Source organism: Suncus etruscus, chromosome 8 (assembly GCF_024139225.1).
Source record: "Suncus etruscus isolate mSunEtr1 chromosome 8, mSunEtr1.pri.cur, whole genome shotgun sequence".
Lineage (NCBI taxonomy): Eukaryota > Metazoa > Chordata > Mammalia > Eulipotyphla > Soricidae > Suncus > Suncus etruscus.
In genome coordinates, this window is record NC_064855.1 from 111,122,873 (window position 1) to 111,146,644 (window position 23,772).

Below are 23,772 nucleotides of genomic sequence, written 5' to 3' on the forward strand. Positions count from 1 at the left end.
GGGTGTTCTTTATGGAGTAGATGGGATTCTACTAGGAGTTCTACTAGAAGTGGTATCGAGTTCTGTTATGAGTGGTATAAAAGTCTACTATGAAGTGGTATTGAATTCTACTAGGAGTGGTATGGGATTCTACTACAGGATAGTATGGTTATATTATGGAGTAAGTTATAACAAAGTTCTACTATGAAGTAGTATGTGATTCTACTATGGGGTCGTAATGGCATTCTACTATAGGAGAGGATGAGTTCTATTCTGGAGTAGTTTGAAATTCTACTATGTAGTGGAATGGGAATTCTACTTTGGAGTACTTTGGGTTCTACTTTGGAAAAGTATGGAAATCTATTATGGAGTGGTTTAAAGTTCTATATGGGATAAACAGGGATCTGCTGTGAAGTTTTCTTTTAGATTTCAACTTTCTATTTTTATTTAATCTATTTTGGAGTAGTAACGGTTGTCAATTCTAAATCAATAGTATTCATTTGATGTTTGTCTCTGATGGAATGCGCAGGAAATTAAAAAAATGTTATTTTCCTTGGGAAGTAGACCCTATTTAGTTCTTTAAAGAATATTTTTATTCAGTAAGTTAGAAATGATACAATTATTAATAGGAGCCAATCCCATGGGTCCTAAATCCTGACAGAATGTTTTAGGGTGACAAAAATGAATTTTAAGGCACTCTCCCTGTATTTTGGACTCCTTAGGTATTTTGTTCTCTGATTTGTGGCAACACCATCTGTTTATAGTCCCCTTTAAATGAATGTGTAGTATCATGCTCTATATAAGGATTTCTAACATTTTTTTTTGGTATCCTTCCCTGCTCCCTTGGTCCCTTCCACTCCCTCAGGTCCTCTGAGCAATGCTTTGCGGGTCAAGATATACAAGGATGGTGGTCCAGAAACACAGTACTGCTTCAAGTGCTCAGAGGGGTCAATCCACACTAGACATCTAACTTGGATCTCTACCAGTCATGCACTCCAGCCCTGAGCTATTTCTGCTCTTTCTATCACCCCCATTATTCTTTATTAATAATTACTCATTTTTTTGTTTTGGGGCCACATCTGATGGTGCTCTGGAGTCACTCAGGCATGGAACCCAGCATGCATCTAGCCCATTGGGCTTCAGATCCTAGATGCTTCTTTTTATTAAGCATTATTATTTATTGATACCTGTCTCTGGTTTCCTGTTTGATGACATCTAAATATTTGGGGAGTTCTCCAGATATTGGGAGTGGATAGTATACATTCAGAGTAACACTAAAGTCTAGTTGCAGGAGAGAAGACTCTAGGGGTTGGTAGAGAGGAACAAAAAAGAAAATATCAGGGCTGGAGAGATTGTACAGCAGGTAGGGTGCTTGCTTTGTGTGCAGTTGACCTGAATTCAAGCCTCAGCACCCCAGTACCACTGAGCCCAGCTGGGTGTGACCCAAAATGAAGCAAGCAAACAAACAAAAACCAGAATTGAAGCATAGTCCTTTGTAACCATAATGTCCTACACAAGAAACAGAGCTCAGTTCCTTGAGTTATTGTTGAATCAAAGGATGACTGGAGAGGGATCCAAGATGAGCTTTCAAAAGGAGTCCAGATGTTTCAGAGACATTTACTGGCAGATGGGCTGTTTGCATGATGGTTTCTTCATCTTGGTCACATATCCTGAAAGCTAACTAGGCTTACTCAGATCTGGCCTTTTAGATGCACAGTATGGTGCTTATCAATAGTGTCTTGGAGAAACCAACAGTGGAATAGTCCAACTGTTTTATCTACCACCTCACTTTTTTGCACCCTGTGCTCTCCATTCTTCTGTCCGTTTCAAGGCTGATTCTCTCTGCAAATGGGAGTCTTTCTTTTCTAGAAACCCTCATTTGTGTCTGTTATTGCTTCTGAGGGTCAGTTGGAGAAAGAATGGAGACCATCCCTAGGCGGATGCTCAGCTCCATGCCCCAGGGATGGCCACAGAGCAAAAAAAATCAAAGAGACTCGGGGCGGACACTACTGTGTCCATTTCTTGCTCATCTGGCAAACACTGTCCCGACACTACCCCAAAGACTGAGTCTGAAAATCAGACTCACTGGCCTATTGTCTCTATTTCACAGCTCCCAGTACAGCATTTCCCATGAGGTTGGCTTCCTGGGCACAGTAGGGGTCCATCACTGCAAGTTCAGTGCTCTATGTATGTCTGTGACTGTAGCCCACCACTGTCCAGAATGGATGTAGAAAGTCAAAGGGAGAAAGAGACACACAGAGAATAGTCTCACTTATCTATGGGTTTTAAGAAAAATAAAAGACATTATTGTAATATTGCCCAGAGATGAGGGCCAGAAGGACTGGCTCAAGATATGAAGCTCACTTCAAGGAGGGGTGAGTGCAGTTAGAACACTAACAACTACCATGACAATGGTAGTTTTTTTTTTTTTTTTTTTTTTTTTGGTTTTTGGACTATACCCAGCGGTGCTCAGGGGTTACTCCTGGCTGTCTGCTCAGAAATAGCTCCTGGCAGGCACGGGGGACCATATGGGACACCGGGATTCGAACCAACCACCTTTGTCCTGGATCGGCTGCTTGCAAGGCAAACGCCACTGTGCTATCTCTCCGAGCCCTACCGTAACAATGTTAACGAGTGAGAGAAGTAGAATACAGGCAAGGGGTGTGGGTGGAGGTCACACCAGCTACCTTCAATGGTACTTAAACCATAGTACTTAAGCCCCTGCTCTGCTCAAGATAGAGGGCAGGTTGGGAAGAAATCCCATCCTCCTTCCTCTCACATCTTACTAGGCTTTCTCAGACCCAACCCTCCATCCCTTCCTCAGGGCCTTACAATTCAGGCCTAGGGGCCACAAGAGAAGAAGCATGTCTCTATGTTAAAACAACCCTGTTCTTCAGGAAAGAATAGACATTTATGAGGACACACACACACACACAGTCCCTGTGGATCTGGGCATAATTTTCTCATTCTTTCTTTGGGGGTGACTGCTTCTTCCCCCTTTCTCAGAGTCCTCCTTGGTAATTTCTTCCCTTGTTCTCAGCAGCTCCTCTGTACCTTTGGGCTGTATCTGCCCCAGGGCAGGCCCGTCTTGTTTACCTCTGTGTCTGTTCTCCTTATCAGCAGACTTCTGTGGGCTGCTTGGAGCCATCTGTTACTAAGTGGTAGTTGCTTCTGATTCCTCTCCCACTAGATTGGAATGATAGGGAGATGCTGCTGCTCTATACTGGTCTTTTATGGATATTGAAGAGGAGGTAAAATAGTGTTTTTCGGGTTCCCTGGCATTAGCCCTGTGAATTAGACTGGTAAGAGCCAGATTAAGGAAGCAAAACAATCAATTAACTTATGTGTAATTACATTACACATCACACGTATGTGTAGGGGATGAGTAACTCCTAAAGGTGGTTGGAACTTGGGCAGATACAGCGTCTGAACAAAAGAAATCATGTATGTGTCCCCATTGTCATCGAGTACCATGACTTACAATAGTATTAGAGATAGTTTCACGCCTACGTCGTTCCAAAGCCATTACCCCGCCACCACAATTCCCACTTCCCTCCAACACTGTTCCAAGGACCCCTCCAATCCCTTTCTCCCCCAAACTCAGTTCTTGAACCAACTTTTCAGTTCTTTTGCCTTTGGCTTCTTGTTGCTCCCTTACTCCATTTCTTTATATCCAGCATGAGAGATCATTCTGTGTCTGTCCCTCTCTTTCTGGCTAACTTCACTCAACATGAAACTCTCCAGATTCCATCCATCCATGTACTGGCAAATTGCATGATTTCAACTTTGCTTATAGCAGAATTGTATTCTATTTTATATTTGTACTGCAGTTTCTTTATCCAGCTTTCTGGTCTTGGACACTTGAGTTGGCTATTGTTAATACAATGTCTTTTTTATTGTAGCACAAATATCTTTTCAAAAGTGTTTTGGGGTCCTTGGGTACTGAAAAGTAGAATGATGGGTCACATGGGGCTCCATCTTGTTTCTTTGAGAAGTATCCATTCATTATTACTTTCCAAAGAAGTTGAACCAGTCAACATTCCCACAAACGGTTGGAGAAGAGTTCCTTTTCTTAAACACCCATGTCAACACTTGTTTTTGTTCTTTTTTTATGTGTCTTAATTTCTATTTCCTTCATGATGAGTGATGATAGAGTAAATTTTCATATGCCTTTTGACCATCTGTATGTCTTCTTTTAGAAAGTGTCTGTTCATCTCTTTCCCCCCATTTATTTTATGGGATTGTCTGGTTTTTGTTGTTAGTAAATTCTACAAATGCTTTATAGATCTTGGACATTGTCCCTTTTGTCAGATGAGTGGAGGGTGGTGTATTGAGGAAATGGACACAGCAAAAAGTTTCAAGCTAATTGCCGAAGACTTGGTAAATTGTGAGAATGTGAATACCTGGGAACAATGATAGACAGATGCAGATTTTAGCCAAGCTTATTATGTGGGTTCCTAGGCGCCAGGCCAGGGCTTATGGGTGCTTAGTGATTACCTCTGCCCTTCCTGGTGAGGGAGGAAAATAAATCTGTCAATGCACAAGTTGCTTTTAAAAAATGGAAGACAGTTCTTCTATCTTCATCTTGATCATTATCTGCTCAAATTAATTCTCAGGTCAAAGATGCATGTGTGAGGGGCTACATTTTAGCATCTTACCATGATTTGCAAGGAGGAAAACATTTGGTGAATTAAGACAAAAGCAGAGACAGTCTTCTCTTTTACAACTATGGTTTGCCAAAGTAATCGACCCTATGCAATAGTCTGAAGAGAAGGGAAATTTTGTGACATTCAGAGCCTGGAGAGAAGATGCTGGCTGGGCCAGGAGGCCATGGCATTTGCTGGCTTTGCTTCCCCTGTGCTTGGGAACCTTCCGTTCATTTTTTTTTTTATCTTCAGAATGTTGGGGCGATAAAACTAAGGAATCACTGTAAAAAAAAATACTTGGAGGAAAGGTGCAATCTCTAATCAGATACAAGGTGTTATTTCTTCCTAAACAAGCCATCACAGCCGCAAAAGTTGCCATGAGCCTTTAGCAAACATTGGTGAGTAGTGCTAAGTACTGTTTACCCTCTGAATAAGCAAGCTGTAATACTTGTGAAATACTTCTTCACAGGTATGAATTAGGAGCTGCTCTCTTCATTGGCTGGGCAGGAGCCTCACTCTGTATAATTGGTGGTGTCATATTTTGCTTTTCGATAACTGACAGCAACAAAACACCCAGGTAGGAGAGACCTATTACAAAGTCTGGTTTAAATGGGCCAAGTCATAGATGGTTTCTGCGAACTTTGAAATGTCAGGATCAAACGCGGGAAAGGTTAGAAATAGATGTAAGTCTGATATTGCATACAGTGCTGCAAAGAGTATATGTATTATATTTAGTAAAACAAAAACAAAACAAAAACTTGAGCTTATCTTCCCATCCCAAAGTAGCTTGTCTATGGAGTATGGTGAAGGACTGTCTTCCTCTACACCTTTATCACTTTCACAGATGTAGTAACAGGTGAGAGTGGTTCCAACTGTTCCCAGGTTCCAGGAAAAGGTTTTGTTTGTTTTGTTTTGGGAGATATACCCACCTGTGCTTGGGGAATCACTGAAGTCTCTGAGCTCTAAGATCATTCCTTGAGCTTCATTCCTTGAGCAGCCCAGGGACCCTATGAAGTGTTGGGGGTAGAACTGTGGTAGCTACATACAAGCAAGTGGTTTAACCCTTGTGTTCCTTCTTTGGCCCTCCAGAAAAATGTTCTTTAAAACATATTCTTGGGGTTAAAAGATGATACAGCAATGAGGGCGCATGCTAGGCATGTGCCTGAGCCAAGTTCAATTGCAGCACCACATGGTTCTCCCGAGCATTTCTGGGTACAACTGTGGAAGCTCCTTTAGCATTAATTCCTCTGGCCCTTTGTCTGAGAATAAAAGCACAGGCCTCCTGAGCCCCCCACCCCCACCCCTTTGGAATGGGGGCTCTTCCAAAATTAAAAAAGAAAATATTCTCCTGTACTGCATAGAAGAACAATCCAGAGATGTGTTCTGTAGAAATGGTTTTTATCATCTGAACTATTTAGAAATAACAGAGTACAGAGCCAGGAGTAAGACTTGAGGACAGCCAGGTGTGACCCTCTTAACAAAAGAAGAAAAGCAAGAAGGAAAGGAAGGAGGGAAGGGAACTGAAGAGTAAGGGAAGGGAGATAAAGGGCAAGGGGTGGAGAAGGGAGATGTTGGGAAGGGAAGAGGAAGGAAAGGGAGAGGATGGGAAGGGGTGTGTGGAGGGATGTAAGCACTGCCACTTATGCCTTGCCTTTCAGGATGGCTTACACATACAACGGGGCCACCTCGGCTATGTCCTCGCGCACCAAGTATCCTGGCGGAGACTTGAAGACCTCACACCCTTCCAAACAGTTTGACAAAAATGCTTATGTCTGAAGGGGCCCCTGGAAAGCTGGGTGTTGAGGTGGGAGACAGACTGGACTGTACTTGACGTGACCCCATGGAGATCCCCCTGATTAGCACTCTATTTTGGAAATACACATTTGGAGATGTGTTGATTGCCTGGATGTATGTGTTCTTATCTAGTGATGTACTAATCATTTTCTGTTGTACCTTTCTATAAAAAAAAAATAAAGTACTTTACAGGACTAGTGGAGCTCTGACATGTTTGTAGCAACTACCCAGGATTTAGCACCACAGGTTCCAGAAGTATTTGGTCTCTTCAGATTATGAAGGCTGGCCATGTTTCTGGTTTTCTTCCTTCATCTATTCAACAGGAGATCAAAAACAGGGGTGGTATCTTGAAACCAGGATGGGAGTGATCAGATTATGTCCTCAAGTAGGTTTGGGTTGGACATACTGGCTGAGGAGTGTTGCCTTCTGTCTCCAGACATCGGTCACTGCTCCACTTGACAATAGCTCAAAGGGCAGAGATGTTCTTGAAGGGTCATGTTTTCTAGGAGATTGGTTAAGGTTTGATTCCCACCGAGCTCCCAGACAAGAAAGGCGGCTCCCATTTCCCTGTCGGATTAGGTCATGGTTAACAGTTCCAGTTATAGAGATCCGCATAAAATAATTCACACAGTGAAAAGGTGCAAGGATGGGTTCAGGAAATCCAGTGCTCAAGCAAGGAATTCAAAGCACAAAAGCTTTCTGCTCCTAAGATGGAGTGCATCTCAGTGGAAGAAGACCAAAAATGAACCCCAGCCTTCTTCAGACCCTTGCTTTTATTGACAAGAATCAGGTACACCCTAGGGTGGGAGCTGAATACCAAGTAAGGAACAATCCAATATACTATCAACAGGTCACATCCTAAGGTGGAGTACAATTATTGATTAGGGGAGGATCAGTAACCCAACAGTTCTGACATTTCATTATATATCAGCCTTAGGTCACAGACATTCAGTTGTCTGAGAAAGAGAGATTCCAGAGGGCAGCATCTTCACATGGAACTGGGTGGCCAGAGCTAGCACAGAAAGGCCTAGAGCAGGTATGGCTCTTTTGTCACTAGCAGCTTCCTGTGGGTGGTCTTCCCCTACACAGGGAATAGTAATCCCACAGGCTGAATGCCAGTCACGCATTAGCACCCAACAGACCCTAACCAGTTGGCCTTGCCTGAGGGGGGAGAGAGGAGCAGTCTGAGGGGAAGACAGTAGGGAGAGGGCCAGTCTGAGAGAAAGGCAGTAGGGACTGGACCTACACTTAGGACATAAGCTTGTTTGGGTGACAGAGTGTCAAGCTTTGGTCATGAACAAGACACTTTCCAATACTAGTCAAAGCCTTAACACCTGTATTATCTCTCTGACCTTTTCTGTGTGTTTCTGCATAAGAAAACTAAGCCCAGAAGCTGGAGATATAGCACCGTGGTAGGACATTTGCCTTGCATGCTCCGACCCAGGACATACCCAGGTTTGTTTCCTAGCATCCCATATGGTCCTCAAGCCTGCCAGGAGTGATTTCTGAGCACAGAGTTAAGAGTAATCTCTGAGCATCACCCGATATGGCCCCAAAACCAAACCAAACCAAACCAAACCAACAAACAAAAAAGAACCTAAGCCCAATATTTATTAGCACTCTTGGAAATTTTCCTAGACAGTGGGTACATTTGAAGAACATGGCTCTTTGTGGGAAGTTTTCCAAAGTTCTCAGACTTTACTTGAATACAGGCAGAGGTTGGAGGAAAAGGAGGGAAATGGGGGCATTGGTGATGGGAATGTTGCAGAAGGGAGGTGTTCTTTTTATGACTGAAACCCAATGACAACCTTGTTTGTAATCACGGTGTTTAAATAAAGATATTATTTAAAAACAAAAAACTTCTCAGACTTTAGTTCAGTATGTGAGAGGGCCCAATCTCAAGGCCAGCTCCATCTACCTCAAGAAAGAAGTTGAGTTTAGGAATCTTCTCTAATAACTCAGCCACAGTCAATATGTTTATCATGATGTTTACTTGAAAAGTTGACATGAAGACAGAACTCAAACCCAAGCAACCATTTCATAAAAATGGTACTTTTGAAGGAAAACAGAGTAGAGAGTAGGACAAAGTCTTTTAAAATGCAAATACCCACCCCAGTTTAGATGACATTATTGGCCCTCAACAATGCCATTTTTAAGAACAGAACACCATAATTTTGAGGTATTTTATAATCTGGTCGGACATTTTAAAAAATTTAAAAACATTCAGATCCACCTAAAAATTTGGTGATGGTCCCATTGTTTTTTCTACTCATACAGTTAAAATAGCTACATTTCATGAACTATGCAAGGTAGAGATGATGTTGCCAAAATCGTATTCCAAGTTTTAAAATAACTGTTTAATAATAACATGCTTACAATGCTCAAAATTGCAAGTGGCAAAAAAAAAAAGGGTTCTGAAAAATGCAAAATGGGCCTTGCTATAATGTTATAATCCTAAACTTACTTCTATATGACAAATAACCAGCCTACTTTTAAGATTTCATTTACTTCATGAGTTCGCTTTTAAAGAGATGAATGGAATTTTATAGAATAAAAATGTCACCTTAGGGACAATGTGCCTAAGATGGGGTGGGACAAATGAAAAAATAAAAAAAGAAACACTTGTACTTAAAAAAAAAGTTCATTTAAAATTAGTTGAAAAAAGTACACTTAAACACTAAGAGTACCATTCTGAAGGAAAGACTTTTTTTTTTTTTATCAGTGACACGGTATTTTTTTTAAGCAGCTCAAGTTGTAAACACCTTTATATGCTTCAAAATACTGTCAGCCATTTTGTTTTTTTCAATACTGTATTATGAAGTATCATTAAAGAAACTCTTGTTCTTTGCACTGGCTTCCTTGTGATTGTGGTGACATCTGTAAGGCAGGTGCTTTGGGATCGTGGGGCCACAAGCACAGCCCTACGGTGCCCTGTGGTGCTGGAATACCTCTGGCATGAGTGGCAAGGATCTGTGAGCAGATTAGCTCAAACTTATACATCTGAGGAATCACTCCAATCAGTCACAGTTACTAAGCTGCTCTTTGATTCCCCCAGAAGTCCTGCAGAGGGAGAAAGAGGAGGAAGAAGCCCAGGAAATTAAAACATGCACATTGTTATGGCTGTTAAAAATAATCCCAAATCTCCGATTGTAATTTTTCTTTGGGTCTCAAGCTTTTAGTCACTCCACATCTACAGGCCCTATTACCCCCCCCCCCCCATATATCCAATGCTCTATCCATAGCCTATTGCCCTGCCCACAGGCCCAGACCTTGCCCAAGTTTCACGCCACGCCCACACACCCCAAACCCCGCCCACAGCCCCAAGAATGGATTTTGGAGGTTGCAAAGCAATGACCACTTTTCTGGCCACTTCACTTTATAGGTCCCTTGTCTAGAAGTTTGTTACTGACAGTGTATGATTCCTGACAGCAGGGACTGCATCCTGCCCCTTTTCCCTGCATTCTGCCTAGGGCTGCATGCTTGTATATGTCTGATATGATATCATATTATATAATATCATAGAAACATATGATATGTATAGATGATGTTATAGATGGCCCTTGAGTGATTTAGGTGGTCAAGAAAGTGAATTCTTGGGTCTTGGGTTGAAATCATATCTACTAGCCAAAGCCTGGCGAGGCAGCTCAGTGGTGAAGTCATCATGCCTTAGCATGTGTGAGGCCCTGTGCTTTGGTCCCCAGGATAACAAAAAATAAGATACATCAACAAGTTAAGAAGGGATGATAAAATGTTACACAAATGAAAAACAGATTTCTTTAAGGGAGATAAGTATAAAGCTGAAGTGTTGTTTGTTTTTTAAATGGCCCGAAGTTACTGAAACCCTAGAGGGCAGAATGTTCCATGCAAGTCTGACACTAGAAGTAATTCCTTGGTCCATGAGGTCAGGGCCCAGAAGGGAGAGAGCAGGCATATACCCAAGCCCTGCCTTGGAACTGTGTGTTTATAATCACATGAACGAACACAGCACACATTTATCTTTTGGGTTTTCAATGGTTTATATCCATCATTATAGACAGAAATAGGTAACATAATGACAATGACAGACCAGAAGCGAAAGGATGTCATGTTGACAAGGTCAGAGGAAAGATAGAGCCCCCAGTGGGTGGGGGAGAAAAGAAAAAGGGGAAAACAGCATAATGAAAGAATCAAGATTAGCATGTGTCAAATTTAAAGAATAAATAGGGGGTTAAAACTATTTATGAGGGGCATGTGAGGTGCTGGGCATGGGGAAATAAACCTGATCTTTAACTATGTTAGTAGAATGCCAAGAGTCTGGGTGTCTAGGAGGTTAGTCTGGAAACAGAGGTCTAAGGAGCAGAGTGAAGCAGGCAGAGAAGATCCACAAGCTCAGTACTCTTATGGGCCATGGGACTTGTATATGTCTGCTATGATGTGCAAGAATTGGCTTCCAGGCCCGGAGAGATAGCACAGTGGCGTTTGCCTTGCAAGCAGCCGATCCAGGACCAAAGGTGGTTGGTTCGAATCCCGGTGTCCCATATGTTCCCCCGTGCCTGCCAGGAGCTATTTCTGAGCAGACAGCCAGGAGTAACCCCTGAGCAATGCCGGGTGTGGCCCAAAAACCAAAAAAAAAAAAAAAAAAAAAAGAATTGGCTTCCATGACAAAATGGCCACAAGTTTAAAACTTGAATGAAACTTAAAAGGATTGAGTTACTTGTCTTCTCCATGCTCAAGACTAGGTTAACAAAAATAATAGAATAAGAGTCAACATTATGGCCTGACTTGCTTCTCAATCCAGAGACTAGAGACCAAAACGGAAGGAGGAAGAGGAGAAGAAGAAAAAGGAAGAGAAGGAGCAGGAAGACTGCCAGAAGAATGTTGTCATGGAAGAAAATGATTATTTTTTTGGTCTCTCAAAACTGTTTTCAGGAGTCCTAACTTGGCCAACTGAGCTGCCAGATTAAAGCTGGCTTGAACCACCCGGGTCATGCTCCAGCGCCACACTCAGAAGTTTGGGGGCAGGGGACTTTCCAGAACTGATACCCACCAATGGTGTGACCCTATAGTAAGGCAATAATTCGAGGTCATCCACATGCAAGACATATGCCTTCATCACTGGAGCTAAAAAGGACTAGAAATCTTCATTTTTATGCATTATTTGTATGAACACTTTCAAAGTGATAATACAGTTAATTCTTTTAATTTTAGCTTGCTAACCTGTGTAGATCTCACGGTTTACAGCTCCAGTAGTGAAGAGGTGTGGTGGGAATCTGAGGTCCTGGAAGGGCCACCCAGAGCAACATCCAACAAAGTTGGTGGGGTCCTTGTGGTACTGGGATATGCCCTACACACATAAGGCATGTTCCCCAGACCTCTATGCCAGCTCCCCAGCCCCCAAAGCAGCAAGATCAGGCTGACAGATTCATCAAGATTAACTAGATAATCTGGGCTGAAGAGATAGTACAGGAGGTAGGGTACCTGCTTTGCAAGAGGTCAACCTGAGTTTGATCCTCTGCATCCCGTATGATCCCTTGATCTGTACCAGGAGTAGTCCTGAGTGCAGAACCAAGAGTAATAGGGATTACTGCCGGCTGTGGCCCCAAAACAAAACAAAAGATGAACAAGAATCTAAACAGAAGGAACACGCGTAAGTCTTACTTTTTATAACAAGGCAAAGACGACATACCTTCTTCCTTGGCTCCTTTGGGATTTGGGGGGCCCCAGGCACTTGGCACTTGGCAGGGATTTGAGTCATTCTTAATAAGACGAAGTTCTCCATGTTCATGCCCAGTTCTCTGACCCAACGATTTGTCTTCTTCCAGGGACGATATATCCCAGTCGTCTTCCTCCACATCTGCACACTGAAAGACAAAGACAGTTAAGAGAATGTGCTTAGGAATATGCATGGTAGCAGCCTTCAACTCTGGGTTGCATGTGTCTTAAGGTCAACGAAACTGGAAGGAGCCAGAGTGAGGGGGCAGCAGATAGGGAGCTTGCCCTGCCCATGGCCAGCCCGGGTTTGATTGTGGGCATCCTAGATGGCTTTGGAGTATATCTCCTACTCCATGAAGGAACAGGGCACAGATGTGCAAATCTCGGCTTTCAAAGTCAGAGATTTGCTTCAGTTATCTTGTTTGCTTCTTACTATATCAACGCATGTTCTTAGACTCAAGAGATCATGCATTTTAAAAATCCCTGAAATGCTCCATTGTAGAAATTGTGTGTGTGTATGTGTGTGTGTGTATGTGTGTGTGTGTGTGTGTGTGTGTGTGTGTGTGTGTGTGTGTGTACATGTGCCCCAAGTAGGAAGGAGGCTTTCTGGGGTTCCATCTTTTTCATCCTCACTGGTTGAAGCACCTCTCTAGGAGGACATGGATAAATGAAGCAGTTTGACAAAAAAAAATGCCCATATTGTTTTTCTAAAAGATTGGACCAGTCAACATTCCCACCAGTAGTGAATGAAAGTCCCTTTCTCCTCCCATATGCACCAGCACTGGACATTCTTTTTTGTTTTTGTTTTCATTTTTGTTTTTTTGGTCACACCCGGCGGCAGTGTTCAGGGGTTATTCCTGGCTCTGCACTCAGAAATCGCTCCTGGCAGGCTCAGCAGATGATATGGGATGCCGAGATTTGAACCATCATCTGTCCTGGATTGGCTGCATGCAAGGCAAATGACCTACAGCTCTGTTATAACTCTGGTCCCTGTTCTTTTTGAAGTGTGCCAGTCTCTGTTCACTCCAATATTTTTAAAAAGCAATGCTGCAGAGAGAGGGGCCAGAGATAGTGTAGTGGTACAGCATTTACCTTGCACATGGCCAACCTGGATTTGATCAGATGGACCCCATATGGTCCCTGAGCATGCCAAGAGTGATTCTTGAGTGCAGAGCCAGAAGTAACCCCTGAGAACCACTGGGTGTGGCTCCCAAATAAAACAAAAACAAAAACAAAAAAGCCATGCTGAAAACAGGGTCAGTTAAAAAAATCTCACTCTCTACCACCCAATAATGATATATTCACAAAAAGATTCATTTCCCTGTGTCTCTTAAAGTAGGAAAAGTGATCTTACCTTGAGGTCTTCCTTGAGTTCTTTCCTGATAAACATCTCAGCAATGCCAATTCCGTTAACCGGCTTGTTCAAATTTCTGTGATTTGATGGTATCTTTTCGATGCTTTCAGTTTGTATTTTAATGGAGGTTGCTATAGGACCAATAAAAAAAAAGTTTAAAAATAAAAATGTTTATTTATCTTCAATTCTTTACCCACTTTTCAAGTGTGAGGTCAAGAGTCAGATCCCAGGGCCACCTACATATGCACAACAGGATCCTGGTAGTTCTGCCCTCTGGAACATTCAGAAGGTGTAATCTTTTGTATTCTGTATTTGCATGCACAAGTATTACCATCCAGTGTCTGGGGGATCTCAGATGACAATAACAGCAATGGGAAAGAGAAAAAAAATAACCTCAGAAGCAAGCAACCTTTATGAAATTGCAATTTTATGGGGCAAGAGCTATCGCTCTACAGTGGGTAGGACACTTGCTTTGCATGCTCTGGTTCAGTCCCTGTCATCTCATATGGTTCCCCCAAGTCTCACTAGGACTAATTTCTGAGTCAGAGTAACCCCAGGTGTGGTCCAAAAATAAAAGTTACAGTTTTGCAAATAATTTTATATAATGAACATTTATTTATTTGGGTTTGGGGTCACACCTGAATGGTGCTACTCTTAGCTCTTTTATTCAGTGATCATTCTCAGCAGTACTCAGGTACTGTGTAGTGCCAGCGATCACACCAGGGTTGATTCAGCCCATTGAGCCATTTTTTCAGTCCCTAAATCAGTTTTTAGGCATGTTATCAGTAAAGGTTTGCCTTTATTGATAAAGTATACCTGTTTCACATACTTATTGTAGCAGGGGAGGGGAGTCACACAATAATATCTGAAGGAGAGGCTGGAGTAATGGCACAGCAGTAGGACGTTTGCCTTGCACGTGGCTGACCCAGGACAGACCATGGTTCGATCCCCTGACATCCCATATGGTCCCCCAAGCCAGGAGTGATTTCTGAGCACATAGCCAGGAGTAACCACTGAGCATCACTGGGTGTAGTCCCTCCCCCCCCCCAAAAAAAAAGTGTTTAAGGGAAAAAAAGGTATTAATGAAGAAGCAGAAGTTCAAAACGCCTTGGCTTGGGGCCAGAGCAATAGCATAATGGTAGGGCTTTTGCCTTGCACACAGCTGATTCAGGACTGACAATGGTTCAAATCCCGGCATTCCATATAGTCCCCCGAACCTACCAGGAGTGATTTATGAGAGCAAAGCCAGGAGTAATCCCAGAGTGCTGCCAGATTTGACCCAATCTCCCCCTCCCCCCAAATATAGGCCTTGGCTTAAGCCACTGCAAAGGCAGACTTGCCTGTTTGCTGCTGTAGTCCGGGGCACAAAGCTCCTGGTATTCCAGCTTGTCACTTCCCCCGGTCAACATTAATGAGGGGCTGGTTCTATCCACCTTCTGGGATGATAAGGCACGTCCCATCCTTTCCTCTAGTACTTTACAGCCTGGTGCCCCACGGTTGAGAACTGGGGTCCGAAAGAGCAACTACCAAAGACTCAAGACTCACCTGTGGGCTTAGGGGAAATATCCAAGTCCTCAACTTCACTCCCCTCAGTCCAGTCTGTGTCACTCTTCGCCCCGTTCTTTCCAAAGTGGACGCTGGGGGCATTGGCAGGCTGTACCGCCACCGCCACTGGGGACACATAAGCCTGGATCAAGTCATCGTCACCGTCCAGGTCCTCCTCGGAGCTGAAGGGAGGTGTCCTAAAATGGGTTCAAATGAGGGGGGGCATTACCCAAAGTCTCAGGATCAGCAGATAAGCTTCTTTAGAGGGCATAATAAATAATAAGGAACCAAATGTCATGGGAAGGCCATGAATGTGTAAAAAGTCAGACCTGCCAGCTGTGCAGAATCATTACCAAAAAAAAAAATCCAAGTTGTGCCATTTCTCTCTTTTGTGGGGGGCACAAAAGGAGGGTAAGTCTGGAAGTGCTCAGAGCTTACACCTGGTTCTACACTCAACAATCACTCCTAGCAGACTCTTAAACCCAATTCTGTGTGTTCTTTTTTTTTTCTTTTCTTTTTATTGTTTGTTTTGTTCTGTTTGGTTTGGTTTGGGGGCCATACCCAGCAATGCTCAGAGGTTACTCCTGGCTCTGCTCTCAGAAATCGCTCCTGCCAGGCTCGGGAGACCATATGGGAAGCTGGGAATCAAATCCATGTTAGCCGCATGCAGGGCAAACACCCTACTCCTATGCCTTTTCTCCAGCCCTCTGTGGGCTCTTAATACACTTGGTTTTCGCACAGGGGCTGAAGTGATAGTCACAGGGGTCCTCAAACTTTTTAAACAGGGGGCCAGTTCACTGTCCCTCAGACCATTGGAGGGTCTGACTATAGTAAAAACAAAACTTATGAACGAATTCTTATGCACACTGCATATATCTTATTTTGCAATGAAGAAACAAAACAGATACAAATATAATATGTGGCCCGTGGGTCATAGTTTGAGGACCACTGGATAGGGTCTCAAACTCATGGTCCGAGGGCTGCAAACAGCCCTCCGTACAACATTTTGTGGCCCTGCCCTAGAGGAATCTTTTTTTGTTTTGTTTTGTTTTAGTTGTTTGGGTCACACACCCCCAATGTTCAAGGCTTACTATTGACTTTGCACTCAAGGATCACCCCGACTTTGCCTCCTGCAGCCCCCAGGTAAATTGAGTTTGAAACCCCTGGAAAGGATGTTTGCCTAGCACCAGCTGTCCCAGATTCAATCTTAAACATCTTATATGATCCCCTGATCACTGCCAGGAGTGACGCCTGAGCACAGAGTCAGGAGTAATCCCTAAGCACCACTGGATGTGGCCTCCAAACTAAACCAAAATAAAACAAAACAAGATAAAATAACATAAGGTTCTTAATAACTGTTATTTATTTTAAAGTGTTAAATGTGGTGGGGGTGAGGAAACAAATCAAAACACAAACCTAAATTCAATCCCTGACTCTACGTGGCCCAAATTTGGCCAGGTATGGCCTGGGAAATCTGGAAGTTTCCCCACTCCTGACCCAGCATCACCTGCTGTGGCCCTGGTGGAACCATAATCACATCAAGAACCTGAGCTTTGAACCATCCAGCCTGAGTGGCCCCTCAACAAAACCTGTTAAGTTACCCCCCTTCCTTCCAAAAAATACTCACTGAGCACCTAAATTCCAGGCAATGTTCAGTTAGCCACATCCCAGGACATAAGGCCTGCCCAGGAGATCTTTTGCATTAAAAGTACTTCGGAGGGGTAGGTCATTAATTTGAACCCACTCTATGATCTTCAGTATATAACATTGTGTGTACTATACATAAACATATACACAACCTTCAATGAGGAGGTCTTTTGGGCATCAATCTTTCAAGAAGAGGATGAAATTCAATTATGAGAAAAGCTAGTCTTAGCTAAAATCAATACCAATATAGCCAAAATTTATTAAAAGTCCATCAGTGTCAAGAACTGAGCTGCTTTATCTTCCTCAACCTCATTTCATTTGTAAAACTACCCTGTAAAACAGACAGTGTCATCCCATACTCAAGACAAAAAAACATTGAACAGACACATGACTTAGAGTGGCACAGTTAGACTGGGGAATGGACTATGATTCTTTCCCCATTTTGGTTGTGGTGGGTGTTAGAGGATTAGACACACCCTACATTGCTCATGGGCTGTTCCTGGATCTGGGTTTAGGAGTGAGCTTGGGCAATGCTAGGGGGGACCATGCTGTGGATGAAATAAAAGTAATTCAGATGCCAGAGGTTAAGCACCTTAATAAGCCCCCAGAGTCCAAGAGATTAAGGTCTATGGCCCTTATCAACTCCCCCAAGGAGTTTGAGCAACAAAATACTATCTGATAACTCTATCCTGTCATTTAAACTCAACATTATTCATTCATGCTCATCTGTATAAAGTATTACTGATGGTGGAGAGAATGTGGAGGGCACAGAAATGAGGCCAGGGAGGCCTCATTTCTTTCTTTTGGGGCCACAACCAACAGAGTTCAGGGCTTACTCTTAGCTTTGTGCTCAGGGATTGATCCTGGCAGGGCTTGGAAGACCACATAGGAATGCCAGATCGAACCCAGGACAGCTGTGTGCAAGCAAATACTCAACCTCCTGTACTATCGCTCTAACCCCAAGGTTCCACTTCTTAAGAGATGTGGCAATGGTATGATGTCCTGTAAAGGCATAAAGCCATTATCACAAAGAAGTCACCAATTATGTCATTAAAGAAATGATGGCTTTAGACCACCTCAATGCACATTACCAGTGGGCCAGAAAAGGAAGATACTGCGAGAATTCTGAAAATCATTCCCATCTCCCCTGCCAGCCCTATAGCAGCAGACTCACGTCAAGGTGGAAGACTTTCTGGGAATAAGATCTTCTGTGCTCATCTTCTTAGGAACTCTGGGGTGAAAGAGAAGGGGTTAGGGTTGTGGCTTCTAAATAGCCTGAGTCAGTCAGCCCAAGAATGTGGAACAAGGAACTAGGGAAATCTTTTCTTTGAACCCATAGCCAGGAACAAAGGCTACATGAGGTGGGTAGAAAAGGTGGGGGTGATCACCAGCCAGTTAAGCACTCATATGTGTGTTGTGGATCTGTGGCCCTGAAATCCATCTTACTCCCCAAAAGGAGAGTGAGGCCATAGAGAAGTGATTAGGGTTAGATGGGGTCATAAGAATCAGGGTTGGTGGACTGGGGGAGATAACACACACTGGGTAAGGTGCTTGCCTTGCATGAAGCTGACCCAGCTTCAATCCCTGCTATCCCACGGGATTCCCCCAAGCCCACCAAGTGTAATTCCCGAATGCAGAGCTAGGTGTGATTCCCCCCAAAAAGGATAAGGAACGCCTTGAAACACCTAGTTATCTCTTTCCCTCTCTTCCTCCTTTATTCTCCTCCTCCTCTCCTTCCTGTTCTCTTTCCTCCTCCTCTTCCTCTTTCACATATCTCCAAGTCTTCCCCATGTGAAGAAAGATTCTTCTTTCCTCCTGTCAGCAACTCTTTCCCTCCCTGATGCCAACCCCAAGAAAGCTGCCATCTATAAGCACAGGGGGAGACCCCATCAGAGCCCAACATGCATGAATCCCAATCTTGGACATCCAACCTCCGGAAGTAGGAAAAAACAAATCCCTCTCTGGTGAACCACCACCCACCTGGGGTATTTTGTTATACTGGCCCAAATTAAGATAAACATGAAAAATAATCATTATTTTGGGAAACGGGCCTCCAAATACTCACTTTGGAACAGCTGTCCGATCACTGAACACAGGTCTCTGTCTGATCAGCGGTCTGTTCTTGGTGGCCAGTTGTGCTGCCTTGGGGATTTCTCCTGTGGACAGGGTCTCCTGTTTCTCCATCTGGGAAACACTGTGCTTCTCAGTCCCATGGAGAGTTGTGTCGCCCAGGAGTTCCCATTGCCTTTCTGACCAGCAAAGAAAGCAGAATGCAGAAGGTCTGGGAGACATTGACATGGATAAGGCTGTCTCTCACATTCAGCCACTTTTATTGCTGAAAACCAGATCTAAAATCCAAGATCTAACCGTTCTGACAGAGTTTGTTTGCCCACTGAGTGCGAATGTCTGACAATATTTATGTTAATGCAATCAGAGACCAGATTGCATATGGCTGTCCCATATTCAATTCCTGTATTCCATAGGGTCCCCCAACCCTGCCAGCAAGTGCTGCCTGAGTGCAGAGCCAGGAGTAAGCCCTGACCTCTTCCAGCTATGGCCCCATACAAGAGCAAAATCAAACTATAGAAATGAGGTTCAAGTTCATTCCCTTCTGGTGAGTCTGCCATCTTACCGGAAGACAGGGAGGTTCGCTCCTCAATTTTACAGCTGACCTGATGTTTCAGGTATTCTCGAACTTGCTGCATGTTGGGGATTTGTCTTTCTCGCTCAAATCTTGCTGTTTCCACAGCCTTCATCACTCTGTTCAAGTGATCAGTTGAAATGCTGCGTGTGCCCTGGCGAAGCAAAGCCTTCAGTTATCAATCAAATGGCCCTGGGATGGTTTTCATTTCAGGGAGAGGGGTTGGCATGCACCCTTTCATTTTACTGCAGCCTGGAAGGCAGGGAGGGCACTACAATGCAGACAGCACCATCCTGGCCCCCAGAGACCCTGTGTGGCACAGCTCAAAAAGCTACAAGGTGTGTGACAAGAATCCAATGAGCCCACAAGTGAGAGAGGTGACCCACAACCTCAGGGCAACTCAGAACTCAGCGACCAGAGAAACTTCAGGGCGGAACTGAGCTTTCAAGCAAGTAGAATCAAAGAGATGAATGAAAAACAAGTCTTCCCGAGGGGCATTTCTCAAAAGGGGCCCTTATGGACTCCTTGTGGATCTCTACAATATTCCCAGTAAAAACTGTATAAGTGGAGGGGCTAAGCATGACATTAGGAGTACAGCTGGGAGGGGGAGGGGGAGCACTAAAAGAAAACAAAGTTTGAAGGGGAGCCACTGTGGAAAAAAGGTTGGGTATTAGAAATGATCTCCAGGGGCCGGGCGGTGGCGCTGGAGGTAAGGTGCCTGCCTTGCCTGCGCTAGCCTAGGACGGACCGCGGTTCGATCCCCCGGCGTCCCATATGGTCCCCCAAGAAGCCAGGAGCAACTTCTGAGCGCATAACCAGGAGTAACCCCTGAGCGTCACAGGGTGTGGCCCAAAAACCAAAAAAAAAAAAAAAAAAAAAAAAAAAGAAATGATCTCCAGGGGGGCTGGAGAGATAGCATGGAGGTAAGGCATTTGCCTTTCATGCAGAAAGTCAATGGTTCAAATCCCGACAGCCCATATGGTTCCCCTAGCCTGACAGGAGCGATTTCTGAGCATAGAGCCAGGAGTAACCCCTGAGTGCTGCCGGGTGTGACCCAAAAACAAAACAAAAAATAAGTTAAAAAAAAAAAAAAAAGAAATGATCTCCAGTACTTGAGCTGATTACTCGTTTGATCTGGTGTGGTTACAATGATATATGTGGAAATTCATCCCCCTAGCAAAAGGCCCTGAAGATGAGAGAGATAGAGGCCACTGGATAAGACAATTTAGGAATCAGAATGCAAATGGCCTTCAAATATGCACCCAGGAGAGAACAACAGAGTAGGAAAGAAGGGGCCGGGAAGGTGGCGCTAGAGGTAAGGTGTCTGCCTTGCAAGTGCTAGCGTAGGACGGACCACGGTTCAATCCCCCGGCGTCCCATATGGTCCCCCAAGCCAGGGGCGATTTCTGAGCAAATAGCCAGGAGTAACCCCTGAGCGTCAAATGGGTGTGGTCCAAAAACCAAAACCAAACAACAACAGAGCAGGAAAGAACAGGCTAGATAGATACATAAATGGGCAGGCAAGTATAGAATAGGACTGTTTAAGCCTAGAGTCTTTAGATATAGAGGCAGTATGAGAGAAAACTGAACAGGAAACTTTCAGGACTCTGTAACTGAAGGGCACCTTATGAATTCAATGAAATCCTGGCCTCTGATCTCCATGTACCTATCGAATGACCATGAGCTCACCAAATGTCCTGAATGTCTGTCAATATGGCCACACAGCTGGACCCATGTGTGGACATACATCTGGACACAGCTGCACATGTCTAGGTACATATATATATATATATATACATTTATACATTAAAAACATTCATAGTATGCACAGACACTATATAGAAATGTATATATGAACCACACACAACGATTCATACTTTGAAGCCCCTCTATATTATATACTCTATGCATCTGCAGACACACATACATAAAGATGTAAAAATTTAAACTGTTCATTAAGACTTTCACTTGCAAATCATAACAACAATGAGAGACCAATTCACACCACAGAGACTGGCACAAAGAACAAAAACATCCACTCTTGGCACAGATGCAGGGAGAAAGGGACTCTCATTCACTGCTGGTGGAAATGTTGACTGGCTCAGTCTTTTTGGAAAACAATATAGACATTCTTCAAAAAACTAGAAATTGGGGCCAGAGAGATAGCATGGAGGTAAGGCGTTTGCCTTTCGTGCAGAAGGTCATTGGTTTGAATCCCGGCATCCCATATAGTCCCCCGAGCCTGCCAGGAACAATTTCTGAGCATGGACCCAGAAGTAACCCCTGAGCACTGCCGGGTATAACCCAACCCCCCCCCCAAAAAAAATACCTAGAAATTGAGCTTTCATATGACCCAGCAATACAGCTCCTAGGAATATATGCTTGGGGCTCAAAATCACAATACAGAAAAACTCTCTGCACTTATACATTCATTGCAGCACTGTTTACAATAGCAAAAATCTGGAAACAACACAAGTGTCTGAGAACAGGTGAGTGGAAACTATGGTGCATCTACACAATAGAATACTACACAGCTGGTAGGAAAAAAATTAGGAAAAAAATAAAGTCATGAAATTAGCTTGTATACATAGATAGATACAGAGAGTATTATGCTGAGTGAAATAAATCAGAGGGAGAGGGATGGATACAGAATAATAACATTCATTTGTGGGATATTAAAAAAATAGTTGGGCCCGGAGAGATAGCACAGTGGCGTTTGCCTTGCAAGCAGCCGATCCAGGACCAAAGGTGGTTGGTTCAAATCCCGGTGTCCCATATGGTCCTCCGTGCCTGCCAGGAGCTATTTCTGAGCAAACAGCCAGGAGTAACCCCTGTGCACTGCTGGGTGTGGCTCAAAAACCAAAAACAAAACAAAACTAAAAAAGTAGATAGCATGATAATAATATCCAGAGACAATAGAGATGAGGATCAGGACAACCAGTCCATGGTAAGAAGCTTGTCACAAAGAGTAAGGAGTGCAGTTAGGAAAGAAAAGGAACCACTATGATGATGATTGTTGAAAATGATCATTCTAAACAAGAACTGGGTGCTGAAAAGAGATAAAGTGACTTGCATGATATCCCTTCAATAATACTATTGTAACCACCATGTCTAAAAGAAAAAAAGAAAGAGAGATAGAAAGAAAAGAGAAAGAGAGGAGAAAATGTCTGCTATAGAGACAGATTAGTAGGGTGTGGGTAAACTAGGGACATTGTTGATGGGAAATGTGCCTTGGTAAAGGGCATTGGACATTGTATGACTGAAACACAATCATGATCAACTTTGTAACTGTGTATCTTACAGTGTTTCAATCAAAAGTTTATTTTAAGAATATAAAAGATTTGGGGCCGGAGAGACAGCATGGAGATAAGGCATTTGCCTTGCATGCAGAAGGTCAGTGGTTCAAATCCCAGCATCTCAGATGGTCCCCTGAGCCTGCCAGGAGCGATTTCTGAGCGTAAAGCCAGAGTAACCCCTGAGCACTGCCGGGTGTGACTCCAAAACCAAAAAAAAAAAAAATACCCAAAAAACAAAAAACAAAAGAAACAAAAAAAAAAAAAAAAAAAGATTTGCGTCTCTTATGTATGTCCAAGAGAAACAGAAGAAACAAAGCTTACAGCAAGACATGAGGCAATGGAATGATTCACTCCAGCAACTACCCGGATCACAGTTTCTTCACCCCTTCTTTTGGTTCAGCTTGCTTAAGTGATGCTTTTGTTTGGTTTTTGTTTGTGGGGATTGGGGTCATACTGGCTGTGCTCAGAAATTATTCCTGGTTCTGTGCTCAGGGATCACATCTGGTGCTGTCTGGGTCAAACTGGGTCAGCTGTGCTCAAGGCAAATTTCTTATCTGCTGTACTATCTCTCCAGCCTTTAGGGATGATTTTGTAGTTAGTAGCAAAATAAAAGCAGCACAGCTTCTAGACTCTGGCTCTAACCCTCAGGTTTCAACTGCCTGCCCCAGCTGTAAAGTTTATTGCTGGTAGGAATGCTGCCACTTACCTCATAGATCTATTTCTATGCTTAAATGAGTTAAAGTCTACAAAGTTCTTAGAAGGCTACCACATAGAGAGTGGCCATGAACTCACTATTTTTTTTTTTTTGTCTGCTTGTTTCTTTGTTTTTGGGCCACACCCGGCGGTGCTCAGGGGTTCCTCTTGGCTGTCTGCTCAGAAATAGCTCCTGGCAGGCACAGGGGACCACATGGGATGCCGGGGTTCGAACCAACCACCTTAGGTTCTGGATCAACTGCTTGCAAGGCAAACGCTGCTGTGCTATCTCTCCGGCCCCATGAGCTCACTATTTAATCAAAGCACATCAGTCTCTGGTCTCCAGATATGAATAGGAACTGACATGTCTTTTTTGCTCTGATCATTTCTTAGCATGAAATCATAGGGAGAAAAAGAAAGGCACCTAGAGATGGGAGAATACAGGAAGGAAGGCACTTGCCTTGCACACAGCAGCTATGATGGACA

The 23,772-nt window shown here is 43.6% G+C and overlaps 2 protein-coding genes across 7 annotated transcripts in view; one reads left to right on the top strand and one right to left on the bottom strand.

Moving 5' to 3' along the window:
- CLDN10 (claudin 10) overlaps positions 1-6,613 on the top strand; it is a 179,186-nt gene extending 172,573 nt beyond the window's left edge. For both annotated transcript variants that reach the window (XM_049778719.1, XM_049778718.1), the window contains exons 4-5: positions 5,095-5,202; positions 6,284-6,613. In XM_049778719.1, the coding sequence (XP_049634676.1) occupies positions 5,095-5,202; positions 6,284-6,401 (226 nt within the window). In that variant the 3' untranslated portion in view covers positions 6,402-6,613. The remainder of the gene's footprint in view (positions 1-5,094; positions 5,203-6,283) is intronic.
- A 1,778-nt stretch (positions 6,614-8,391) lies between these two features.
- DZIP1 (DAZ interacting zinc finger protein 1) overlaps positions 8,392-23,772 on the bottom strand; it is a 69,037-nt gene continuing 53,656 nt past the window's right edge. For 4 of the 5 annotated variants that reach the window (XM_049778701.1, XM_049778703.1, XM_049778699.1 and 1 more), the window contains 7 exons: positions 19,289-19,451; positions 18,722-18,905; positions 17,831-17,887; positions 15,010-15,206; positions 13,465-13,595; positions 12,085-12,259; positions 8,392-9,479 (listed from right to left, as the gene is read on the bottom strand). In XM_049778701.1, coding sequence (XP_049634658.1) covers positions 9,412-9,479; positions 12,085-12,259; positions 13,465-13,595; positions 15,010-15,206; positions 17,831-17,887; positions 18,722-18,905; positions 19,289-19,451 — 975 coding nt within the window. In that variant the 3' untranslated portion in view covers positions 8,392-9,411. The remainder of the gene's footprint in view (positions 9,480-12,084; positions 12,260-13,464; positions 13,596-15,009; positions 15,207-17,830; positions 17,888-18,721; positions 18,906-19,288; positions 19,452-23,772) is intronic. The other variant, XM_049778702.1, reaches the window with a different exon arrangement.